Source organism: Lepisosteus oculatus, chromosome 2 (genome assembly GCF_040954835.1).
Source record: "Lepisosteus oculatus isolate fLepOcu1 chromosome 2, fLepOcu1.hap2, whole genome shotgun sequence".
In the NCBI taxonomy this organism is placed as follows: domain Eukaryota; kingdom Metazoa; phylum Chordata; class Actinopteri; order Semionotiformes; family Lepisosteidae; genus Lepisosteus; species Lepisosteus oculatus.
In genome coordinates this window covers 74,531,909-74,552,172 of record NC_090697.1, presented here as the reverse complement: position 1 = coordinate 74,552,172, position 20,264 = coordinate 74,531,909, and the positions used below count along the sequence as shown (strand labels likewise).

The following is a 20,264-nucleotide window of genomic DNA, read 5'->3' as shown; positions in this document are numbered from 1 at the left end:
GAGAACTCTTCTGGATGACCAATAATACAAAAACAGTGTTGATTCCATATTGACCTGAAAGCCTTCTGCCGCTCCTCCTGGGGGCTGGCTGCATGAGGTTGCCGATGCCTCAGACACCTCTGACGCTCAGGAGCGGGAGGAGTGTGTCTAATTTTCTCCCCGGGAACAGCTGCACTGCTCGTAAACCAGCGGTGTCGGGTGTCTGCAGTCACTGACCTGTGGGTGTGTGTGTCAGCGTGCGCCTAGATCATCAGGTCCTCGTGTTACAAGAGCCACACTCCTGTCTTACTGCCTGGGCGTAACACAGTGTAATACAGCACAGGAAAGCTGGGGTACAGCACAGTGATTGTGGCTACAGAGATGATGGGGTTCAGCACAGTGATAGTGGCTACAGAGATGACGGGGTTCAGCACAGTGATAGTGGGCACAGAGGTGATGGGGTTCAACACAGCAATTGTGGGTACAGTGATGATGGGGTTCAGCACAGCGATAGTGGGTACAGTGATGATGGGGTTCAGCACAGCGATAGTGGGTACAGTGATGATGGGGTTCAGCACAGTGATAGTGGCTACAGAGATGATGGGGTTTAGCACATTGATAGTGGCTACAGTGATGATGGGGTTCAGTTGAGTGATTGTACAGCGATGATAGGGTACAGCACAGCGATTGAGTGTGCAGCGAAGATGAGGTACAGCACTGTGATAATAAGTAAAATGATGACGGAGTACCGCAAAACAATTGAGTGTACAGTAATGATGGGATTCAGCACAGCAATAGAGGGTACAGAGATAATGGGGTTCAGCACAGTGATAGTGGGTACAGAGACAATGGGGTTCAGCACAGCAATAGAGGTACAGAAATGATGGGGTTCAGCACAGCAATAGTGGGTACAGAGACGAAGGACTGTGATAGTGGGTACAGTGTTGATGGAGCACAGTGACATTGAGGTACAGCACAGGAATCCTCCCCCCCCAAAAAAAAAAAACCCCAGTGTCAGATATCAGAGGTATCCTTAGCATCAGAACCTTGGTGCTAAAATTAGCTCTCCTTCCCTCCCACTCCCACTGCCCCTCCTTCTCTATTCAAGACCCGGCGCCCGAAAGGGAGACAGGGACGGGAGGGCCAGTGAAGGGTTAATGCCAGCTGGGTGTGACCCTGTGCCCCCGCGCTGACAGCGAGGGTGTCAGACTCACCTGCCGTGCCAGCCCGGCCACCTGCTGTCGGCACGCCGCGGAGAGACAGGGAGAAGTCACTGCCCAGCGCTGACCGCTGCAGGACACGCCGCCGGGCTCGTCCCGAGCAACGAGCAGGTGAGAGACAGCCCAGCCCCCGTTCCCAACGTGCGGGGAGTCGGGAATGACCACGTCCGCGGGGGGGGACAGACGTCTCGCCGCGTTGTGGACCCGGGCGCAGGGAAATGCCATTGATGTTTTGTTCGTGTCCGCCGAGAGATAGCTCTGGACCGTCGGCCGGGTGTGTATTCGGAGCGAGGATTAAAAAAAAAAAGAAAAGGCGCATTCAGCACATTTTTGCTCTGGGGGGTTAAGATGGCGACAGGAGCTCAGAACTCCTGTGTGAGACGTTAGCAGGCAGATTCTGGGCAACAGGGGGCGCTTCAGCACGAGTGGGACTGAGACAGAGGGAGTGTCCCCGAAACTGAAGAGCGAGACAGGACAGCTTTTAGTTCATGGGGCACCCGTCTGGGGGTACCCTTCGCTCTGGGCCCGTGTGGCTGTCTGTGGGGGCAGAGCTGACCCAGTGCTGTTCTACTTGCAGCCCAGGGAAGCACGCCGCCGCCCCCGCCTGTCGGCTCGCCTGCTGATCGCTCTGCGCGTGTCGGGTGCTGTACTGTACAGGGAGCGTGAGGGGGGGGTGTTTCTGGGGCCCCAGTGATGGCTGAGCCCCAGAGAGAGAAGTCTGAGGAGCCCCCGGAGTCCCAGGACCCCTCACCTGCGTCACAGGCCCCCGAAGCTGAGAAGAAGGAGAAGGAGAAGGAGACCATAAGGAGAGAGATTGACCTGGTCAACAGAGACCCCAAAAACCTCAACTCTGAGGTCATCACGGTGAGAGGAGCACCTTAGAATACACACTGTCCCCTACTGCACACACTACACACACACTGTCCCCTACTGCACACACTACACACACACTGTCCCCTACTGCACACACTATACACACTGTCCCCTACTGCACACACTACACACACACTGTCCCCTACTGCACACACTACACACACACACTGTCCCCTACTGCACACACTACACACACACTGTCCCCTACTGCACACACACTGTCCCCTACTGCACACACACTGTCCCCTACTGCACACACTGTACACACACTGTCCCCTACTGCACACACTACACACACACTGTCCCCTACTGCACACACTACACACACACACTGTCCCCTACTGCACACACTACACACACACTGTCCCCTACTGCACACACTATACACACACTGTCCCCTACTGCACACACTACACACACACTGTCCCCTACTGCACACACACTGTCCCCTACTGCACACACTATACACACACTGTCCCCTACTGCACACACTGTACACACACTGTCCCCTACTGCACACACTGTACACACACTGTCCCCTACTGCACACACTACACACACACTGTCCCCTACTGCACACACTGTACACACACTGTCCCCTACTGCACACACTATACACACACTGTCCCCTACTGCACACACTGTACACACACTGTCCCCTACTGCTCACACTGTACACACACTGTCCCCTACTGCACACACACTGTCCCCTACTGCACACACTGTACACACACTGTCCCCTACTGCACTGCACACACATATAGAGACACACTGTATAGACACAATGTCCACCCACTGCTGTACTTTGTCTCGCCCTTCAGGTGGACTTCCCAGATGTGGTAGCAGAGCCGGACAGCTACCACACCGCCGACGTGATCTGGTCCCTGGGCGAGCGCGTCTTCACCCGCTCCCAGCCCTGCTGTTACCGCGCGGTGTCCACGCTGTTGGGATTGCCCATGGCCCTGCTCTGGGGTGTGATCTTCGCTGCCGCCTCCTTCTGCCAGGTGTGGGCAGGGGGCCCATGTGTCAGGGGCTGTGGGGTGGGGCTGTACTGGGCACGGTCCCTGATGACCCTCTGCCTGCGCCCCTTTGCTGACCCTCTGTTCCACGCACTGGGGGCAGCCTGTACTGGGGTCCGTGTTGAGGTGGGAAAGAAGAGCTAAAGAAACTGCATTCACAGGCAGACTGACTGACAGTGTGGACAGACCTACTTGTGTAACTGGGCTATTGTACTGTACTGGGACTGTAGCCCCTATTGTAACAGGACTGTTCTACTGTACTGGGACTGTAGCCCCTATTGTAACAGGACTGTTCTACTGTACTGGGACTGCAGCCCCTGTTGGAACAGGACTGTTCTACTGTACTGGGACTGTAGCTCCTATTGTAACAGGACTGTTCTACTGTACTGGGACTGTAGCCCCTATTGTAACAGGACTGTTCTACTGTACTGGGACTGTAGCCCCTATTGTAATAGGACTGTTCTACTGTACTGGGACTGTAGCCCCTGTTGAAACAGGACTGTTCTACTGTACTGGGACTGTAGCCCCTGTTGAAACAGGACTGTTCTACTGTACTGGGACTGTAGCCCCTGTTGAAACAGGACTGTTCTACTGTACTGGGACTGTAGCCCCTGTTGGAACAGGACTGCTCTACTGTACTGGGACTGTAGCTCCTATTGTAACAGGACTGTTCTACTGTACTGGGACTGTTCTACTGTACTGGGACTGCAGCCCCTGTTGGAACAGGACTGTTCTACTGTACTGGGACTGTAGCTCCTACTGTAACTGGGCTGTCCTGCTGTACTGGGACTGTAGCTCCTATTGTAACAACGTTGTCTTACTTAACTGTGACTTTTGCTCCTATTGTAACAGGACTGTTCTACGTTACTGGGACTGTTCTGCTGTACTGGGACTGTAGCCCCTATTGTAACAGGACTGTTCTACTGTACTGGAACTGTAGCCCCTATTGTAACAGACTGATCTACTGTACTGGGACTGTAGCTCCTATTGTAACAAGAGTGTTCTTCTGCACATAGACCACAGGTGACCCATTCGGAAGCTGTGAGAAAAGGGGTTTTCATTGTGGAAAAGTCAAAGACATAAAATAAAGTGTAATTTGTTTGATTGTATCCTTTCAAACCCATTCCTGTTTGTATGACATGTTGGGTTTATTGTATTGTCCCAAACCCAAACAGAACCTGTTTAGAAACATTTCGCGAAAGTCCCTTGAAATATTACCCATTTTCAATCAGCTGTGTGTTCATGTCATCTCCCCTTAACCCTTGGGCCTCCACAGCAAGAAGAGGGAGAAGGAAACCACTTTAAAATCTAGCACGTCTTTATTTCCAGCATCATCACACTTCTGGTGATTTCAGGCTCCAGTGACACTGCTGTGGCTGTACAGAACAGGGGTGCGAGACGCTGGGGGTGTGGGCCTCGGCGCGGGGGGAGACAGCACGGCGAGCTTCTTTCCTGAAGAAAGGGCGAGGGGGGCAGACGCAGAGCCAGGAAGGGAGGAGGCGTCAGACAGGGGTGCCAGTGGGAGTGGGGGAGACGGGAGACACAAGGGTCTTTGCAAGTGTGATGCATGTTGTTACACGAGAGGGGATACCTCTCTCTTCTCTCTCCTCTTTCACTCCCTTTCTCCCCTCCTCTCCCTCTCTCTCTCCTTCATCTATGCTCTCCTCTCTCCCTCCTCTCTCTTCCCTCCCTTCTCCCTCCCTTCCATCTCTCTTCTCCCTACTCCATCCCTCTCTCCTCCCTACTCCATCCCTCTCTCCTCCCTCCCTCCCCTCCGTCTCTCTCCTCCCTACTCCATCCCTGTCTCCTCCCTCTCTCCTCCCTACTCCATTTCTCTCTCTTCCCTCCCTCCTCCCTACTCCATCCCTCTCTCCTCCCTCTCTCCCCTCCTCTCTCTCTCTCAGTCATGCTGCTCTGGTGTGGTTTTGAAAAGCCCCCTCCCCCTCAGCCCAAAGGTCTTCTTCTGCGTGGGGGGGTTCTGCTTGGGGTCAGGGGTCGCGGCGGAGCGGCGGGTAGGCGTGATGGGGACGTCAGGGGGTTCCTCGCCACGCGGCACCTGGCGCAGCGACAGCAGTTCCTTGAACACGGAGTTCATCTGCTTGGTCAGGTCCTGGGAGAGAACGCAGGGGCTCAGTTACAGCGGGCACAGGCAGGCCGGAGCCGCGCAACGCCAACGACACCGTCGCAAGAAGGACAGCTGGACGGCCGCAACACGCGTACCTTGTCCAGCTCCACCGGCCTGTCCGCCTGACCGCTCCTCTCTGCAGTGACACCGTGTCGCCCCATGGGGGCGCCAAACCCCACACTCTCCAGAGTGTTCCTCCTCTCCTGGAGCCTGGAGGAAGACAGGGGACGGGAGAGCAAGGGAAAGGGGTGGACAGGAAGGGAGAAAGAAGGTGGGAGATAGGAGGGAGGGACAAGACAGTGTTAGCAGTGCTCCTTCTGCAGTAATCATGGCTTTATTATAATGCCATAAGATTCTGCAAAAGCACTGGAGCAGTGTTGTAATATATGGCAATGTGACAGTCGTGACAGTGTTCGAACACTGTAGTAAAGGGTTAGGTACCTGTCGGCGGAGTCAGGGGCCCCTCGCGGCCCCAGGAAGCGGCCCTGTCCCGGCGGAGGGGGGGGCATCAGGCGGGGTGGCTCAGCGAAGAGGGCGGTTAACTTTCGGGTCGGACTGCTGCCACTGCGCTTCCGGGGCAAGGAGGCACTGTCACTGTTCACCCGCAGCCTGGAGAGAGAGGGAGAGACAGGGAGAGAGACAGGGGGAGAGACAGGGAGAGAGGGAGAGAGAGGGAGAGAGAGGGGGAGAGAGGGGGAGAGAGGGAGAGAGAGGGGGAGAGACAGGGGGAGAGACAGGGAGAGAGAGGGGGAGAGAGGGGGAGAGAGGGGGAGACAGGGGGAGACAGGGGGGGAGAGGGAGAGAGACAGGGAGAGACAGGGGGAGAGACAGGGAGAGACAGGGAGAGACAGGGGGAGACAGGGGGAGAGACAGGGAGAGAGAGGGGGAGAGACAGGGAGAGACAGGGAGAGAGAGGGGGAGAGAGGGGGAGAGACAGGGAGAGAGAGGGGGAGAGACAGGGAGAGACAGGGAGAGAGAGGGGGAGAGAGGGGGAGACAGGGAGAGAGGGAGAGAGAGAAAGGGAGAGACAGGGGGAGAGAGAGGGAGAGAGAGGGAGAGACAGGGGGGGAGAGGGAGAGACAGGGAGAGAGACAGGGAGAGACAGGGAGAGAGAGGGGGAGAGACAGGGAGAGACAGGGAGAGACAGGGGGAGACAGGGGGAGACAGGGGGAGAGACAGGGAGAGTGAGGGAGAGAGAGGGAGAGACAGGGGGAGAGGGAGAGAGAGGGAGAGAGGGAGAGAGAGAAAGGGAGAGACAGGGGGAGAGAGAGGGAGAGAGAGGGAGAGACAGGGGGGGAGAGGGAGAGACAGGGAGAGAGACAGGGAGAGACAGGGAGAGAGAGGGGGAGAGACAGGGAGAGACAGGGAGAGACAGGGGGAGACAGGGGGAGACAGGGGGAGGGAGAGAGAGGGAGAGACAGGGAGAGAGACAGGGGGAGAGACAGGGAGAGAGAGGGAGAGACAGGGAGAGAGACAGGGGGAGAGACAGGGAGAGTGTGGGAGAGAGAGGGAGAGAGAGGGAGAGAGAAGGGGAGACAGGGAGAGAGGGAGAGAGAGAAAGGGAGAGACAGGGGGAGAGAGAGGGAGAGACAGGGGGGGAGAGGGAGAGACAGGGAGAGAGACAGGGAGAGACAGGGAGAGAGAGGGAGAGAGAGGGAGAGAGAGGGGGAGAGAGGGGGAGACAGGGAGAGAGGGAGAGAGAGAAAGGGAGAGACAGGGGGAGAGAGAGGGAGAGAGAGGGAGAGACAGGGGGGGAGAGACAGGGAGAGAGAGGGAGAGAGGGAGAAGGAAAGGCAGAGGTAGGAAAATGAAGAGGATGAGGAAGAAGGGGGAGAGGGGGAGAAGGGGGAGAGGGGGAGAAGAAGAAGAAAGGAGACAGGAACAGAAAAGACATGGGGGAGAGAGGAGGAGAGGATGGGAGGGACAGACAGGGGAAAGGAAAGATGGAGACACAAGGCAAGAAGGAAAGAGGCTGAAGATTAGATTCTACATGGGCAGCACTGGATGAAGCTCACGTCAGGACTAGGACGTGAATCTGACAGTCAGGACTAGGATTTGCAGCTGAAACATTTATTATCCAAATAAAACAACTAAACAAACAAGTTGGTCTCTTTATCCACTCTGTCTTTTCTCCCCACCTTAATCTGAGTCCCTGTTTCCTCTGTCATTCTCTGTCTCAGTGCAGTGTGTGTGTACAGCAGTGTGTGTATTAACCCCTCTGTCTCAGTGCAGTGTGTGTGTACAGCAGTGTGTGTATTAACCCCTCTGTCTCAGTGCAGTGTGTGTGTACAGCAGTGTGTGTATTAACCCCTCTGTCTCAGTGCAGTGTGTGTAGTAACCCCTCTGTCTCAGTGTAGTGTGTGTGTACAGCAGATCTAATCTCTCTTTCTATCTCAGTACCGGCTGCTCTGCTCTCCAGGTGGTTCCTCAGACAGATTTCCGATGCTTGCTGCCTTTCCTTCTTCTCTCCTTCCTCTCTGCTCCAGACGCTTCTGAGTCCTGAAAGTGAGGAAGACATCACTGCAGGATTCACAGAATCCCCACTGTATTCTACATATTTAGCATATGTTGCAGAATTATATTATAAATAGTTGGCATATGTTGCAGACTTATAGAATTATCTGTTTTTTCGGCACAGTACTGTAGTGCGCTGTAGTAATCACATTACTGTAGTGCACTGTAGTAATCACAGTACTGTAGTGCACTGCAGCAGTCACAGTACTGTAGTGCACTGTAGTAATCACAGTACTGTAGTGCACTGCAGCAGTCACAGTACTGTAGTGCACTGTAGTAATCACAGTACTGTAGTGCACTGCAGCAGTCACAGTACTGTAGTGCACTGTAGTAATCACAGTACTGTAGTGCACTGCAGCAGTCAGAGTACTGTAGTGCACTGTAGTAATCACAGTACTGTAGTGCACTGCAGCAGTCACAGTAGACACTTACCCCTCAGGCACACTGATGTACTTATGGGGTATGAGACCCTTGATTCCACCTAGCTCCCCTCTCCACCAGTCTCCAGAGGCTTTGTTGTGCAGGATGAGAGTGTCTCCCTGTTTGAACGACAGCTCCTGGGATGAGCGGCTCACATAGTCATACAGTGCCTGCGCCTGGTCCGACTCTGCAATAGAGCACAACGTGCAGACATCAACGACACACGTTCGCTCACACGCTCGTCTTCGCCGGAACTGAGCGACAAGCGGACCCCCTCGCTCACCGTCTTCACTGGCGGGGGGCTCCGGCAGGGCATCGGGGTCCCCATCTCCCTCCTCTGCGATGGGCTCGGGAAGCAGACTGTCACTGCGGGCACACAGGTAGACCGCATCAACAGGCAAACCGGCTCGTTTCAGCAGAGGGCTTTACTGTGGTGGTGGTGGTGAGAACAGGTGTGGTAATGGGAGACGGCACTGGGTAGCCACTGCAATCTTGGTATCTTCTTGGCAAAACCACGGGAAAGGCACATTTAGCACCCTGGACTCTCAGGACCCTTCACCGCAACGCGGACCACTCACCAGTAGTCGTCCAGTGTCATGCACTTCTCGTACAGTGGCCCCGGCAGCTCGGCGCCGGAGGGGAAGACGGTCTCGTGGTGCAGGATGACCGTCTTCACCAGCGCGTTGACCTGGGCCTGGACCGACACCGCGTCCACGCTCTCCGGCACGCTCACCAGCGTCGGGCCGAAGCACACCGCCAGGTTGTAGGGGTCCATCATGTTCTCATCGCTGTACTGAGACAGGCTGGGACAGGGGGAGGAGAGAGGCGCGTCAGCTCGTTAACTTGTCGGCTCATCAGCTCTTCAGCTTGCTGGCTCGCTAACTCGACGGCTCGTTGGCTCGTCGGCTCGTCCGCTTGTCGGCTCAACAGCTCGTCAGCTTGATGGGTCAACGGCTCATCAGCTCGATGGCTCAACGACTCAACGGCTCGTCAGCTTGATGGCTCAACGGCTCGTCTGCTCAACGGCTCGTCAGCTCAATGGCTTGTCATCTCGATGGCTCAACGGCTCGTCAGCTCAACGGCTCGTCAGCTCAACGGCTCTAGGCTCAACGGCTCGTCAGCTTGATGGCTCAACGGCTCGTCAACTCATCAGGTCATCAGCTTGTCAATTCCTAAACTTGTCAGCTCGTCATCTCAGCTCGTCAGCTCAACTCGTCAGCTCATTAGCCTGTCACCTTGTCACCTCGTCATCTCAGTAGCTCGTCAGCTCATAACCTCGTCAGCTCCCACACTGGGAGAGACCGCGAAGGAGGAGGCAGAGACTCACTGGTTGAGGAAGGCGAAGAGGTATCTCATGACCACGAGCACAGGCCGCGGGAACGAAGACACCACTCTCTTAATGTGACACGCTCGCTCCAGAGAGTTCTCCACTTCTACAGAGAGAGAGACAGAGGGAGAGGGAGCAAAAACTGTATTTGATACAGATATAAAGTACTCTTCCAGTTTGTGACGGCATTGGACAGCAACACTGGCAGTATTTAACAGAGATAAAACCACTCTCTAGCAGACATTCTGAGGTGGCCTCATTGCTCTTACAGTGCAGGTAAAACTGGATTCCATGCATCTATTATTTCAGAGTAAATCTCCTTGCATCAATCAAGGGACCAAAAAAACAACTGTGAGAGCCCTAAACTGCAGCTACAGTATGAAGTGGACTGGCTGCTCAGTACACCCAGCTGATCAGCCAATCACAGCGCTCAGCCCAGCTCAAGGGTGGGGGCTGATGAACCCACATTCTCAGAACAGACAGTCGGAGCCCAGCTCAGCCAATCACAGTGCTCAGTGCTGCACATGGGTGGAGATTGAAGACCCCACTGCCTGCACACACTCAGCACAGACACCTGGAACCGGGCTCAGCCAATTATATCTCTGGGTTACGTGCAGGTACAATATACAGCCAGTGCAGCATGCATATAGTAACCCAGGCACTATACAATGCAGTATTGAGAAATGGAGCAGATTTCTTACGGACACACTCGATGAGGTCATTGAACTTGTCTTTGGGGAACAGTGGTGTCTCTAGCCCCCGGAAATACAACTTCAGCACGCCAGCCACAGAGTCGATGTCGTGGTCACCCTGAGAGTCTGTGAGGGGGTCGTCACCTGGGGTTCAAGTAAACGTCAAAACCATGTCAATACATCCTTAAAATATACTGTAAGCGATGTTAACACATGCACAGCATCTTATTTCTGTTTCAATAATCATTCAAAACCGACATCTTATTTAAATACTGTCCAGGCACACATCATCCAGAAGATGATTACACCCATCACTAGTGCATTATCAGTTAATTACGAAATACACTGCAGTACACAACTGCCCAGTACACACTGTGCTGTACTGTACATTTCATTATAGTGCAGAGTAACAGAGTACATACCGCTCAGTGGAGTGCAGCGTAGTACAGAGCACTGAGGTGTAGTACAATACATATAGCTCAGTCTAGCATAACACAGTACAGAGTAATTCAGCAGTGTAAGAGTAGTGTAGCACAGTGAGTCAGTGGGGTGCAGTATAGTTCAGTGCAGAATGGTTCAGTGTGGTGCAGTAGAGTACAGTGCACAGTGATTCAGTGTGGTGCAATATAGTACAGTGCAGAGTGATTCAAAGTGGGTCAGTATGGCACAGTGCAGTATAGTGCAGAGTTGTGTAATACAGTGCAGAGTGGTTCAAAGTAGTGGAGCATAGTTCAGTGCAGTATGGTACAGTATAGTACAATATAGTACAGTGCAGAGTGGTTCAGTATGGTGCAGTATAGTACAGTGTATAGTGATTAAATGTGGTGCAGTGTGGTACAGTATAGTGCAATATAGTACAGTGCAGAGTGGTTCAGTGTTTTGCAGTATAGTGCAATGTAGTTCAGTGCAGATTGATTCAGTGTGGTGCAGTATAGTGCAATATACTATAGTACAGTGTATAGTGATTCAATGTGGTGTAGTATTGTACACTGCAGAGTGATTCAGTGTGGTGCAGTAGAGTACAGTGCAGAGTGATTCAGTGTGGTGCAGTAGAGTACAGTGCAGATTCAGTGTGGTGCACCATTGTAGAGTGCAGTGCAATATGGCACAGTGCAGTGCAGTACAGTTACCACAGAGCACTTCAGTACCTACTGTAGCAGTGCAGTGAAGTAGAGCACAGAGCACTTCAGTACCTAGTAGTGCGGTGAAGTGGAGCACAGAGTGGTTCAGTACAGTACTGTGCAGTGTATCAGTGCAGTGAAGTACGGTTCAGTACACAGATTGCTGTACCTCTCTCAAAGTCATTCCTGATTTCATTGACCTCTGACTGGGAACCAGGCACTCTGAAGATCCCCTCATGGTGCAGACCTACCAGAGAGACCACAGCAAGGACAGACACTGAGCAACAGAGAGAGCTAAGGGACAAGGTTAAGAGAGACCATGATCTAGATAATCAGTCTCAACATTCTCAGCACTGCAGCCACTGCATGGAGGATCGAAGTCTCGGATAAAACCGTTTGGCTGGGAAGCTTGTTCCTGGACCTGCCATGTCTGTGCATAAAGACCCAAAGGGATCTCCTTCTATTTTCCTCTGATCCTGCTTTATCAGGGAGCTTGAGTTCACATTGCACTCCTTGTGAATTTATCAGCCCCCCCGGTCCAACATGTATAATACAGTATCAGTTATCACACAGCACAGCTCCTGAGTGTGTATTGCTTACAACAAAACATGTACTTTACAGCAGACTTTACAGTGTGTGTAAAGGGTGTGCAAAACTGATAGTAGTATATAGCACGTGTGCAGTGTGTGAGCAGTGGCCGTAGCAGACCACAGCATGTACAGTAATAGTGCGCCGTGCCGTTCTCACCATGCAAGTTGATGAAGCGAATGCAACTCTCCACCACCAGAGGAATCTGCTGACCAGAGCTCTGACAGGAGCAAAGGAAACCCTCTGTTAGACACACAGACACTGCAGTCTGGGAGTACACACAGGCACACTGAGAGACACAGGGCTGGCTGTGACCATTTCTCGCTCTGCCTTCTGTAGTGCAAGAGAAGAGAAGATGATCTTTCCTCATTTTACGTGGGCAAGGTTCCCTTCAGTTTAGCAATGAGGCACAGTGCAGGGGAGCAGTATTTGGTTAAAGAGACGAGACCGATGCTCCAGTGCAGTCTCACAGTCTAGAGCTGGGGGAGTCTGGGGGATGTTGGTGTGTGTTTGGGTGACAGGGGTCGACCCAATGGGTGGTTCTGCACTGTTGTTTCTTACAATAAGGGTCAACTCCCTTACAGGTAACCTGCTAATTTCCACAGAAGTGACCAGGAGGGGGCGCCAGCCCAGACAAGTGAGGATGAAGGGGACGTATTATAAATGGGTCGGTACAGGGCAAAGGGAAGAATTCATGTCTAATGTCAGGGAAGTGGCTCTAGAGTGCAGTAACTTTCCAGTACCTGAGTCCTGGACATTCTTCGTCTCCTCCTGCCAGACAGGCAGCGAAGGCCAGACAGACAGAAAGACAAACAGGCAGAGAGTGTGACAGACAGAGACACACACACACAGACACAGAGAGAAGGGGTTAGCGATCAAGCCATCTGAGCGCAGACGCTGCCAGCGCTGGGAGCTGTTAAGGCGCAGTGCTGCAGTGACCGACAGCCAGGGCCAGGGCCAGGGCCAGGAGTAGGAAGGAACAGGGAAGAAAAAGAGAAAGAGGGAGAGGGAGGCAGTGGGAGACGGGGGCAGCAGGAGAGTTAGGGAGGCAGGGCAGAGGGAAAGAGAAAGGCGGGGAAGGATGAAAGGGGAAAGATTGAGAGAAGATATATTGAGGGAGGGGCATTGGGATAGCATAGGAATAGGAGGGCAATTGACTAGAGGTAACTGCACTACAGAACAGCATATACTGTAGGTTGAGGATGGCTGCAATGGATTGCAAAGGGATTGCAAAGGGTACTGCAATATTTGGCAGCAGCAGACTAGTGGGCTGTAGAATATTGCAGGGGGACAGTATTTGGCAGCAGACTGTAGTGGGCTGTAGAATATTGCAGGGGGACAGTATTTGGCAGCAGACTGTAGTGGGCTGTAGAATATTGCAGGGGGACAGTATTTGGCAGCAGCAGACTGTAGTGGGCTGGAGAATATTGCAGGGGGACAGTATTTGGCAGCAGACTAGTGGGCTGTAGAATTTTGCAGGGGGACAGTATTTGACAGCAGCAGACTGTAGTGGGCTGTAGAATTTTGCAGGGGGACAGTATTTGACAGCAGCAGACTGTAGTGGGCTGTAGAATATTGCAGGGGGACAGTATTTGGCAGCAGCAGACTGTAGTGGGCTGTAGAATTTTGCAGGGGGACAGTATTTGGCAGCAGACTGTAGTGGGCTGTAGAATATTGCAGGGGGACAGTATTTGGCAGCAGACTGTAGTGGGCTGTAGAATATTGCAGGGGGACAGTATTTGGCAGCAGCAGACTGTAGTTGGCTGTAGAATATTGCAGGGGGACAGTATTTGGCAGCAGCAGACTGTAGTGGGCTGTAGAATTTTGCAGGGGGACAGTATTTGGCAGCAGACTAGTGGGCTGTAGAATTTTGCAGGGGGACAGTATTTGGCAGCAGCAGACTGTAGTGGGCTGTAGAATATTGCAGGGGGGACAGTATTTGGCAGCAGACTAATGGGCTGTAGAATATTGCAGGGGGACAGTATTTGGCAGCAGCAGACTGTAGTGGGCTGTAGAATATTGCAGGGGGACAGTATTTGGCAGCAGCAGACTGTAGTGGGGTGTAGAATTTTGCAGGGGGACAGTATTTGGCAGCAGACTGTAGTGGGCTGTAGAATATTGCAGGGGGACAGTATTTGGCAGCAGCAGACTGTAGTTGGCTGTAGAATATTGAAGGGGGACAGTATTTGGCAGCAGCAGACTGTAGTGGGCTGCAGAATATTGCAGGGGGACAGTATTTGGCAGCAGCAGACTGTAGTGGGCTGTAGAATATTGCAGGGGGACAGTATTTGGCAGCAGACTGTAGTGGGCTGTAGAATATTGCAGGGGGACAGTATTTGGCAGCAGACTGTAGTGGGCTGTAGAATATTGCAGGGGGGACAGTATTTGGCAGAAGACTAGTGGGCTGTAGAATATTGCAGGGGGGACAGTATTTGGCAGCAGCACTCCAGTGGCAGTACCTCCACGAAGGTCAGTAGGTCTCCAGTGAACAGCTTGTGGTTGTACTGGGAGCAGGGGCGCGGCCTCCTCACACGAACAGACTGGCTGGACTGCAGCCTGGAGACAACCAGCCGTTTAACAGCATGCATGCCCACACACACATATCCGCTGTACCACAGCAGAGCTGGCACACACGCAGTGACCTCGCTACTGGGCTACTGCACTGGCACTGACTGTGGTCCTGCCACTGACATGCACACACGCCGACACACAGGGCACCCAAGGGCACCGGCTGGTGACCAGCACATGACCACCAGGATAAGGCGGCTTGAGCTTCGGCTGCAGTTTCTTATCTTACCTGGTGGGGTCGCTGTCGATAGCTTCCGCTGGGAGGGAGAGAGAAACAGAGGCAAGGGGGTTTAAGACACCTGACACCACACCCGTGACCTTTTATCTGTACTTATTTATGAGGCGCTGAGCAGCTGTAGTATTGCATTGAGAGAGTGTCGTGTGCAGTGTGGGAGAACACCCTTCTGTGTCTTGGCCCGGCACAGGGAATCTGCATTGCATTGTAGTAGCCCAGCCATTGTCTAACTGTCTTGTTTCGTTCCTGTGCCCTGCTGTGGCATCATGCTTTACCCCAGCACCTGTTGCTTTTCTCCTGCCTCAGCTGTGCTTTGTGACATTTTACTCTCCCTTTCCCATGGTGCATCTCAGGAAAGGTCTATCTTGGCTTTGGTGTCGTGTCCCGTATTCGTCTGCCTGTGCTCACACTGTGCTATACTGTCAGGTACTGCACGCACACAAGGGGGCGCTCACGGCACCTTTCTCGATGGCCTCCTTCAGCAGGTCGTGCTTGGCCTGGAGTTTAGAGATGAGATTGCTGCCACTGAGGTACTCCTTCACTTTCTGAGAGGGAGAAAGAGGGAGGAGGAGAGAGATGGACAGAGGTGGGAGGAAGGAAGGGGGCGCAGGGAGAAAAAGATGAGAGAACGTCTAATAATTATGATATTAATAATTATTAGCATTATTATTGAGCAGAAAGGACTGGAAGTCCCTCCCCCTGCAGCTCCGTCCAATGGGAGACTCACATTGAAGTAGAAACTCTCGGACTCCTGCTGATTGGCTCTCTTCTTGGCCAGGCTGGACTTGTTGCCAGTGGGGTCGGGGGCGCTGGCCCTGGACTGCTCTGCTGACTGCCCTGCTTGGGGGGTTTCAGGGGAGCTGTACTCCTCCGTGCTGATGGAGTCCAGCAGAGCCTTCAGAGTGGCCCGCAGGGTCTTATTGACCTGAGACGGGAGGAAAGGAGAAAAAGAGGTGGGGGCAGGTTAGAGGATGTGCCGGCGTTCTGTATAATAGAAAGAAAAAGAAGAAGGATATGTTGTTTGCCTGTTTTAAGTAAGAGGACAGTGCTGCACATTGCACAGTGTGTAAAGTGCAAATGTGAGCAGTGTGTACAGTGCATCAGTGTATAGTGTGTACCGTGGAGTGTATCGGTGCTGTGTGTGTGCAAGGAAGTGTATCAGTGGATGGTGCACACTATGTAGTGTGTCCAAAGTGCAGTTTATAAAAGTGTGGTGTACTGTATCATTGTACGGTGTATCACTGTACCCTGTGTGTCCAGTGCACTGTAACAGTGTCAAGTGTATCTGTGTATGTGTGGTGCAGTGCTCAATGTTCAGTGTATACGATGCAGTGTATCAGTATGCAGTGTGCGTGCAGTGTGTCAGTGCACTGTGTATGCAGTGAAATGTATAGTACCGTGCATACATGGAGTGTATCATTGTGTAGTGTGTGTGTGGAGTGTATCAGAGCACTGTGTGTACAGTGAAATGTACAGAACCATGTGTGCATGGAGTGTATCACTGTTTAGTGTATCAGTAAGCAGTGTATCAGTTTGCAGTGTATGTGCAGTGTATCAGTGCACTGTGTTTGTACTGCAATATACAGTACAGTGGATCAGTGTGTGTGCATAGTGTATCACTGTGCAGTGTGCATAGAGTGTATTGGTATGGTATGTGCATGCAATGCGTCAGAGTGCAGGGTATGCTCAGTGTATCGGTGTGCAGTGTAAATGCAGTGCGTCAGTGTGTCATGTATCAATGTGCAGTGTTTCAGGGTGGAGTGTACGTGCAGTGTAGCAGAGTATATTTGTATTGATGTGGAGTGTATCAGTGTACAGTGTACATCAGTCTGTGTATCAGTGTGCAGTGTACCAGTGTACAGTGTGCAGTGTGCATGCAGTGTATCGTGTGCTGTGTATCGTGTGCAGTGTGCATGCAGTGTATCCGTGTGCGGTGTATCGTGTGCAGTGTGCATGCAGTGTATCGTGTGTAGTGTGCATACAGTGTGTCCATGTGCTGTGTATCATGTGCAGTGTGTATGCAGTGTATCATGTGCAGTGGGCGTACAGTGTATTTGTGTGCAGTGTGTCAGTGTGCAGCGTGTGTCCAGCATGGTGTCGTACCTCCTCAGTTTCAATCGTCACGGAGGACAGTCTGGACTGCAGCTGCTGGAAGCGCGTCTCCAGCTCGTGGCGCACCTGTGCTTCGACGCTCACCTCGCACACCTGGAGGACAGAGGCAGGCAGGGGGGTCACAGCCCCGACAGAGACACACGGGCGAAGCCCTGGCACCCTGGCGCCCTGGCGCCGCAGCGGGACAGACCTGGTCTCCCTCGTGAGGCTGGTACTCGAAGCGGAAGGGCAGGCAGAAGGCCGAGTTGTTCATCTCCAGGATCTTCTTCTGGTCGCTCTGGGGGTCCAGTCCCTGGATGGCCGTGTCCAGCACCACCAGCGCCTCCTCCCGCGACTGCTGCACCCGCCGCTGGGCCGACAGGTAGCCCCTCAGCGCCCCGCCGAGAGACAGGTGGAACCCCAGGTCACAGCACTGGCAGAGCGAGAGGGCGAGAGGGGGGAGTGTCTAGCGAGCAGCTGGCAGTGATGGACAGATGGCGCCAGGCTATCCCACAGCCCCGTGCACGACCGCGGCTGGTTGGCGGCGGGCCGGACTCACGTCGATGAGGGTGCAGACGTCCTGCAGGTAGTACTTGTTCATGGCGGCGTTGGCGGCCGCCAGGTTCAGCAGGTAGTCGTTCCGCGCCTTCGTGCACTTCAGCTGTGCCTCCTGCAGCTTCACCAGCCGCTGTCCGGGACGGGAAGCAGAATCAGTATCCCTGGGTGGAGTTTGCATGTTTCCCCTGTGTTTCCCCATGTTTCCCCATGTTTCCCCATGTTTCCCCGTGTTTCCCCTGTGTTCATGTGGGTGTCCTCCCCATGTGCTCTGGTTTCCTCCCTTACTCCTACGACTGGCGGGTTAATTGGCTTCTGGGAAAACTGGCCCTGGTGTGAGTGTGTGTGTCTGTGTGCCCCGTGATGGACTGGCGCTCCTGGGTGTATCCTATCTTGCACCTGTTGCTAGCCAGCAGCAGTGCTGTCCCCCACCCCCACCCCACACTATCACACTGAGTGCTGTGTTCAGTTGGGAAATCAAAGAGCAGGAGTGTATTTGCAGTGGTGAGGAAAGGTTTGAAAGTGTCTCTGTATTGCTGAGGGAATAAGAGGCAATGTGTGGAAGTGCTGTGTTTGTGTTTTCATGCAAAGAGCAGCCCTACAGGACTCAGAATAGGGAAGCGGGCAGTAACCTCTGCACCAGCGGAAAATCTCTTCCTATTTCTTTCTGGGAGATTTCTACTGAACCTGTCACACTGTCACCACACTAAACTATCACACTGTGACCACAGTGAAGTGTAACACAGACCATACACTGTATTATACTGTGACACTGCAATCCTTCTGTACTACACTATCACACTGTGACCACAGTGAAGTGTAACTCTGATCACACACTGTGACACTGCAATTATACTGTACTACACTATCACACTGTGACCACAGTGAAGTGTAACACAGACCATACACTGTATTATACTGTGACACTGCAATCCTTCTGTACTACACTATCACACTGTGACCACAGTGAAGTGTAACTCTGATCACACACTGTGACACTGCAATCCTACTGTACTACACTATAACACTGTGACCACAGTGAAGTGTAACTCTGATCACACACTGTGACACTGCAATCCTACTGTACTACACTATCACACTGTGACCACAGTGAAGTGTGACACTGATCACACACTGCAATCCTTCTGTACTACACTATCACACTGTGACCACAGTGAAGTGTAACACAGACCATACACTGTATTATACTGTGACACTGCAATCCTACTGTACTACACTATAACACTATGACCACAGTAAAAATCAATTCGACCACATACTGTACTCTATTAAACTGTGACACTGTGACAGTGTTTTATTCACTTTAAGGGAACAGATTCCCAGCAGTTCTATCCATTTGTGATTTTGCTATAAGCGGCAGGTTCTTGCATAGTCAGCACTGAAGAAATAAAGAACTGGATATTATCATGTTCTGTACATTGTTATACATTTCTATTATTGTTTTATCTTAGCAACCAGAACAAAGCATTTCAGTCTGTGCAGTTTCATTGAAAAAAACAAAAAACACACAACAGCCTGCAGCTCAGAGTAAGACCTGGAGTGGCTCAGGTTGCAATGCAGTGGGAGTCTGTCTCATTTCCAGCTCTGTACATTTGCTCTGGGGAACAGTGTGTCACCTTCTCTTTCATTCGCTCCATCTTCTTCACAGAGCTCCGCCTCTGCTGCTTGGGGTCGCCACCTGATTGGCTGACCCCCTGGTCAGCTGACTTGCCCATGTGACGCTCTTCCAGTTTCTCCGCCTCCTTCATCTTCCCCTCTGCACTGAGGCTGTCAGTGTGGTATTGGTGATAGGTCTTCATGGCCTGGACATTGCAAACACACAATTAACTCACATAACTCGCTCATAATGAAACACACACAATAATAAAATTAATGTATTAAACTCACTGTCTGCAATTCGCTGGTCACCTTCAGGAGCTCATCCTGCATCTGCAGTCCAACCTCTTTGCTCTGAGAGAAGGCAGAGAAACTTAATTCAGCATCTGCACAGCAGGGCTACTCAGCTTGCAGTTTCTGTACCATTTTCATTAGCGCATTTCTCATGTGTATCAGTGTGTCCGTGTCACAGTCAGTGTGACAGTGTGTGAGTGTGTTAGTGTCACAACCAGTCTGTCAATGTGTGTCAGTGGCACAGTCAGTGTGTCTGTGTGTGAGTGTGTTAGTGTCACAAGCAGTCTGTCAGTGTGTCAGTGTCACAGTCAGTGTGACAGTGTGTCAGTGTCATAGTGTGACAGTGTGTCAGTGTCACAGTGTGTCTGTGTGTGAGTGTGTTAATGTCACAACCAGTCTGACAGTGTGTCAGTGGCACAGTCAGTGTGACAGTGTGTGAGTGTGTTAGTGTCACAAGCAGTCTGTCAGTGTCACAGTCAGTGTGACAGTGTGTCTTTGTGTGAGTGTGTTAGTGTCACAACCAGTCTGTCAGTATATCAGTGTCACAGTCAGTGTGTGAGTGTCAGTGTGTCAGTGTCACAGTCACAATCAGTGTGTCAATGACACAATCACCGTGTCAGTGTGTCTGTGTCGCAGTGTCAGTGTGTCTGTGTCAGTGTCCACACATGAAAGCCAGGCCCAGTGCACTACAGGACGACGGTGTCAATGTCCATGTGTCCGGGTCTCGTCTCAGCGTGTGTGTTGCGGGAGCTGTACCTTCTTGGACAGCCGGCCCGTGTCCTCGGCGATGTGCGTCAGTCTGACGGTGATGTGGGCGCTGCACGTGTCTCCCAGCGCAGCGTGGTCGCGGCTCTCCTGCCGGGTCTGGTTCAGCAGGAGGTACCAGCAGTTGACAGGCGACAGGAGGTTCTCATCCTTCCTGAGAGAGAGAGGGAGGGAGGGGGGGCAGGGAGGTCAGAGGGCGAGACCGGTTGTACGGTCTATAAGGCAGTTAACTACTGTAATTGCACTCTGCTTCCTTGATTG

General features: G+C 52.6%; 2 protein-coding genes across 6 annotated transcripts in view; one reads left to right on the top strand and one right to left on the bottom strand.

Moving 5' to 3' along the window:
• Positions 1-1,069: 1,069 nt before the first annotated feature.
• LOC138224977 (caveolin-3-like) lies at positions 1,070-4,200 on the top strand. Of its 2 annotated transcripts, none has more exons than XM_069183347.1 (3): positions 1,070-1,310; positions 1,857-2,063; positions 2,894-4,200. In XM_069183347.1, exons 2-3 carry the CDS (start codon positions 1,893-1,895, stop codon positions 3,233-3,235), a joined length of 513 nt encoding a protein of 170 aa, XP_069039448.1. In that variant the 5' UTR covers positions 1,070-1,310; positions 1,857-1,892; the 3' UTR covers positions 3,236-4,200. The 2 variants fall into 2 exon arrangements, with proteins under 2 accessions (XP_069039448.1, XP_069039446.1); XM_069183345.1 differs by having other exon boundaries at positions 1,071-1,310; positions 1,777-2,063.
• Positions 4,201-4,391: 191 nt separating this feature from the next.
• Positions 4,392-20,264, bottom strand: part of arhgap4b (Rho GTPase activating protein 4b) — a 33,440-nt gene continuing 17,567 nt past the window's right edge. For 3 of the 4 annotated variants that reach the window (XM_069183329.1, XM_069183330.1, XM_069183326.1), the window contains exons 4-24: positions 19,995-20,157; positions 19,236-19,298; positions 18,965-19,150; positions 17,332-17,460; positions 16,984-17,205; positions 16,785-16,886; positions 15,409-15,606; positions 15,142-15,226; positions 14,676-14,703; positions 14,338-14,434; positions 12,038-12,098; positions 11,460-11,537; positions 10,179-10,313; positions 9,478-9,583; positions 8,729-8,953; positions 8,434-8,516; positions 8,163-8,337; positions 7,617-7,715; positions 5,658-5,825; positions 5,312-5,426; positions 4,392-5,201 (exon numbers count right to left, since the gene is read on the bottom strand). In XM_069183329.1, the coding sequence (XP_069039430.1) occupies positions 4,992-5,201; positions 5,312-5,426; positions 5,658-5,825; positions 7,617-7,715; positions 8,163-8,337; positions 8,434-8,516; positions 8,729-8,953; positions 9,478-9,583; positions 10,179-10,313; positions 11,460-11,537; positions 12,038-12,098; positions 14,338-14,434; positions 14,676-14,703; positions 15,142-15,226; positions 15,409-15,606; positions 16,785-16,886; positions 16,984-17,205; positions 17,332-17,460; positions 18,965-19,150; positions 19,236-19,298; positions 19,995-20,157 (2,728 nt within the window). In that variant the 3' untranslated portion in view covers positions 4,392-4,991. Of the gene's footprint in view, positions 5,202-5,311; positions 5,427-5,657; positions 5,826-7,616; positions 7,716-8,162; positions 8,338-8,433; positions 8,517-8,728; positions 8,954-9,477; positions 9,584-10,178; positions 10,314-11,459; positions 11,538-12,037; positions 12,099-12,621; positions 12,650-14,337; positions 14,435-14,675; positions 14,704-15,141; positions 15,227-15,408; positions 15,607-16,784; positions 16,887-16,983; positions 17,206-17,331; positions 17,461-18,964; positions 19,151-19,235; positions 19,299-19,994; positions 20,158-20,264 lie in introns of all 4 variants that reach the window. The other variant, XM_069183341.1, reaches the window with a different exon arrangement.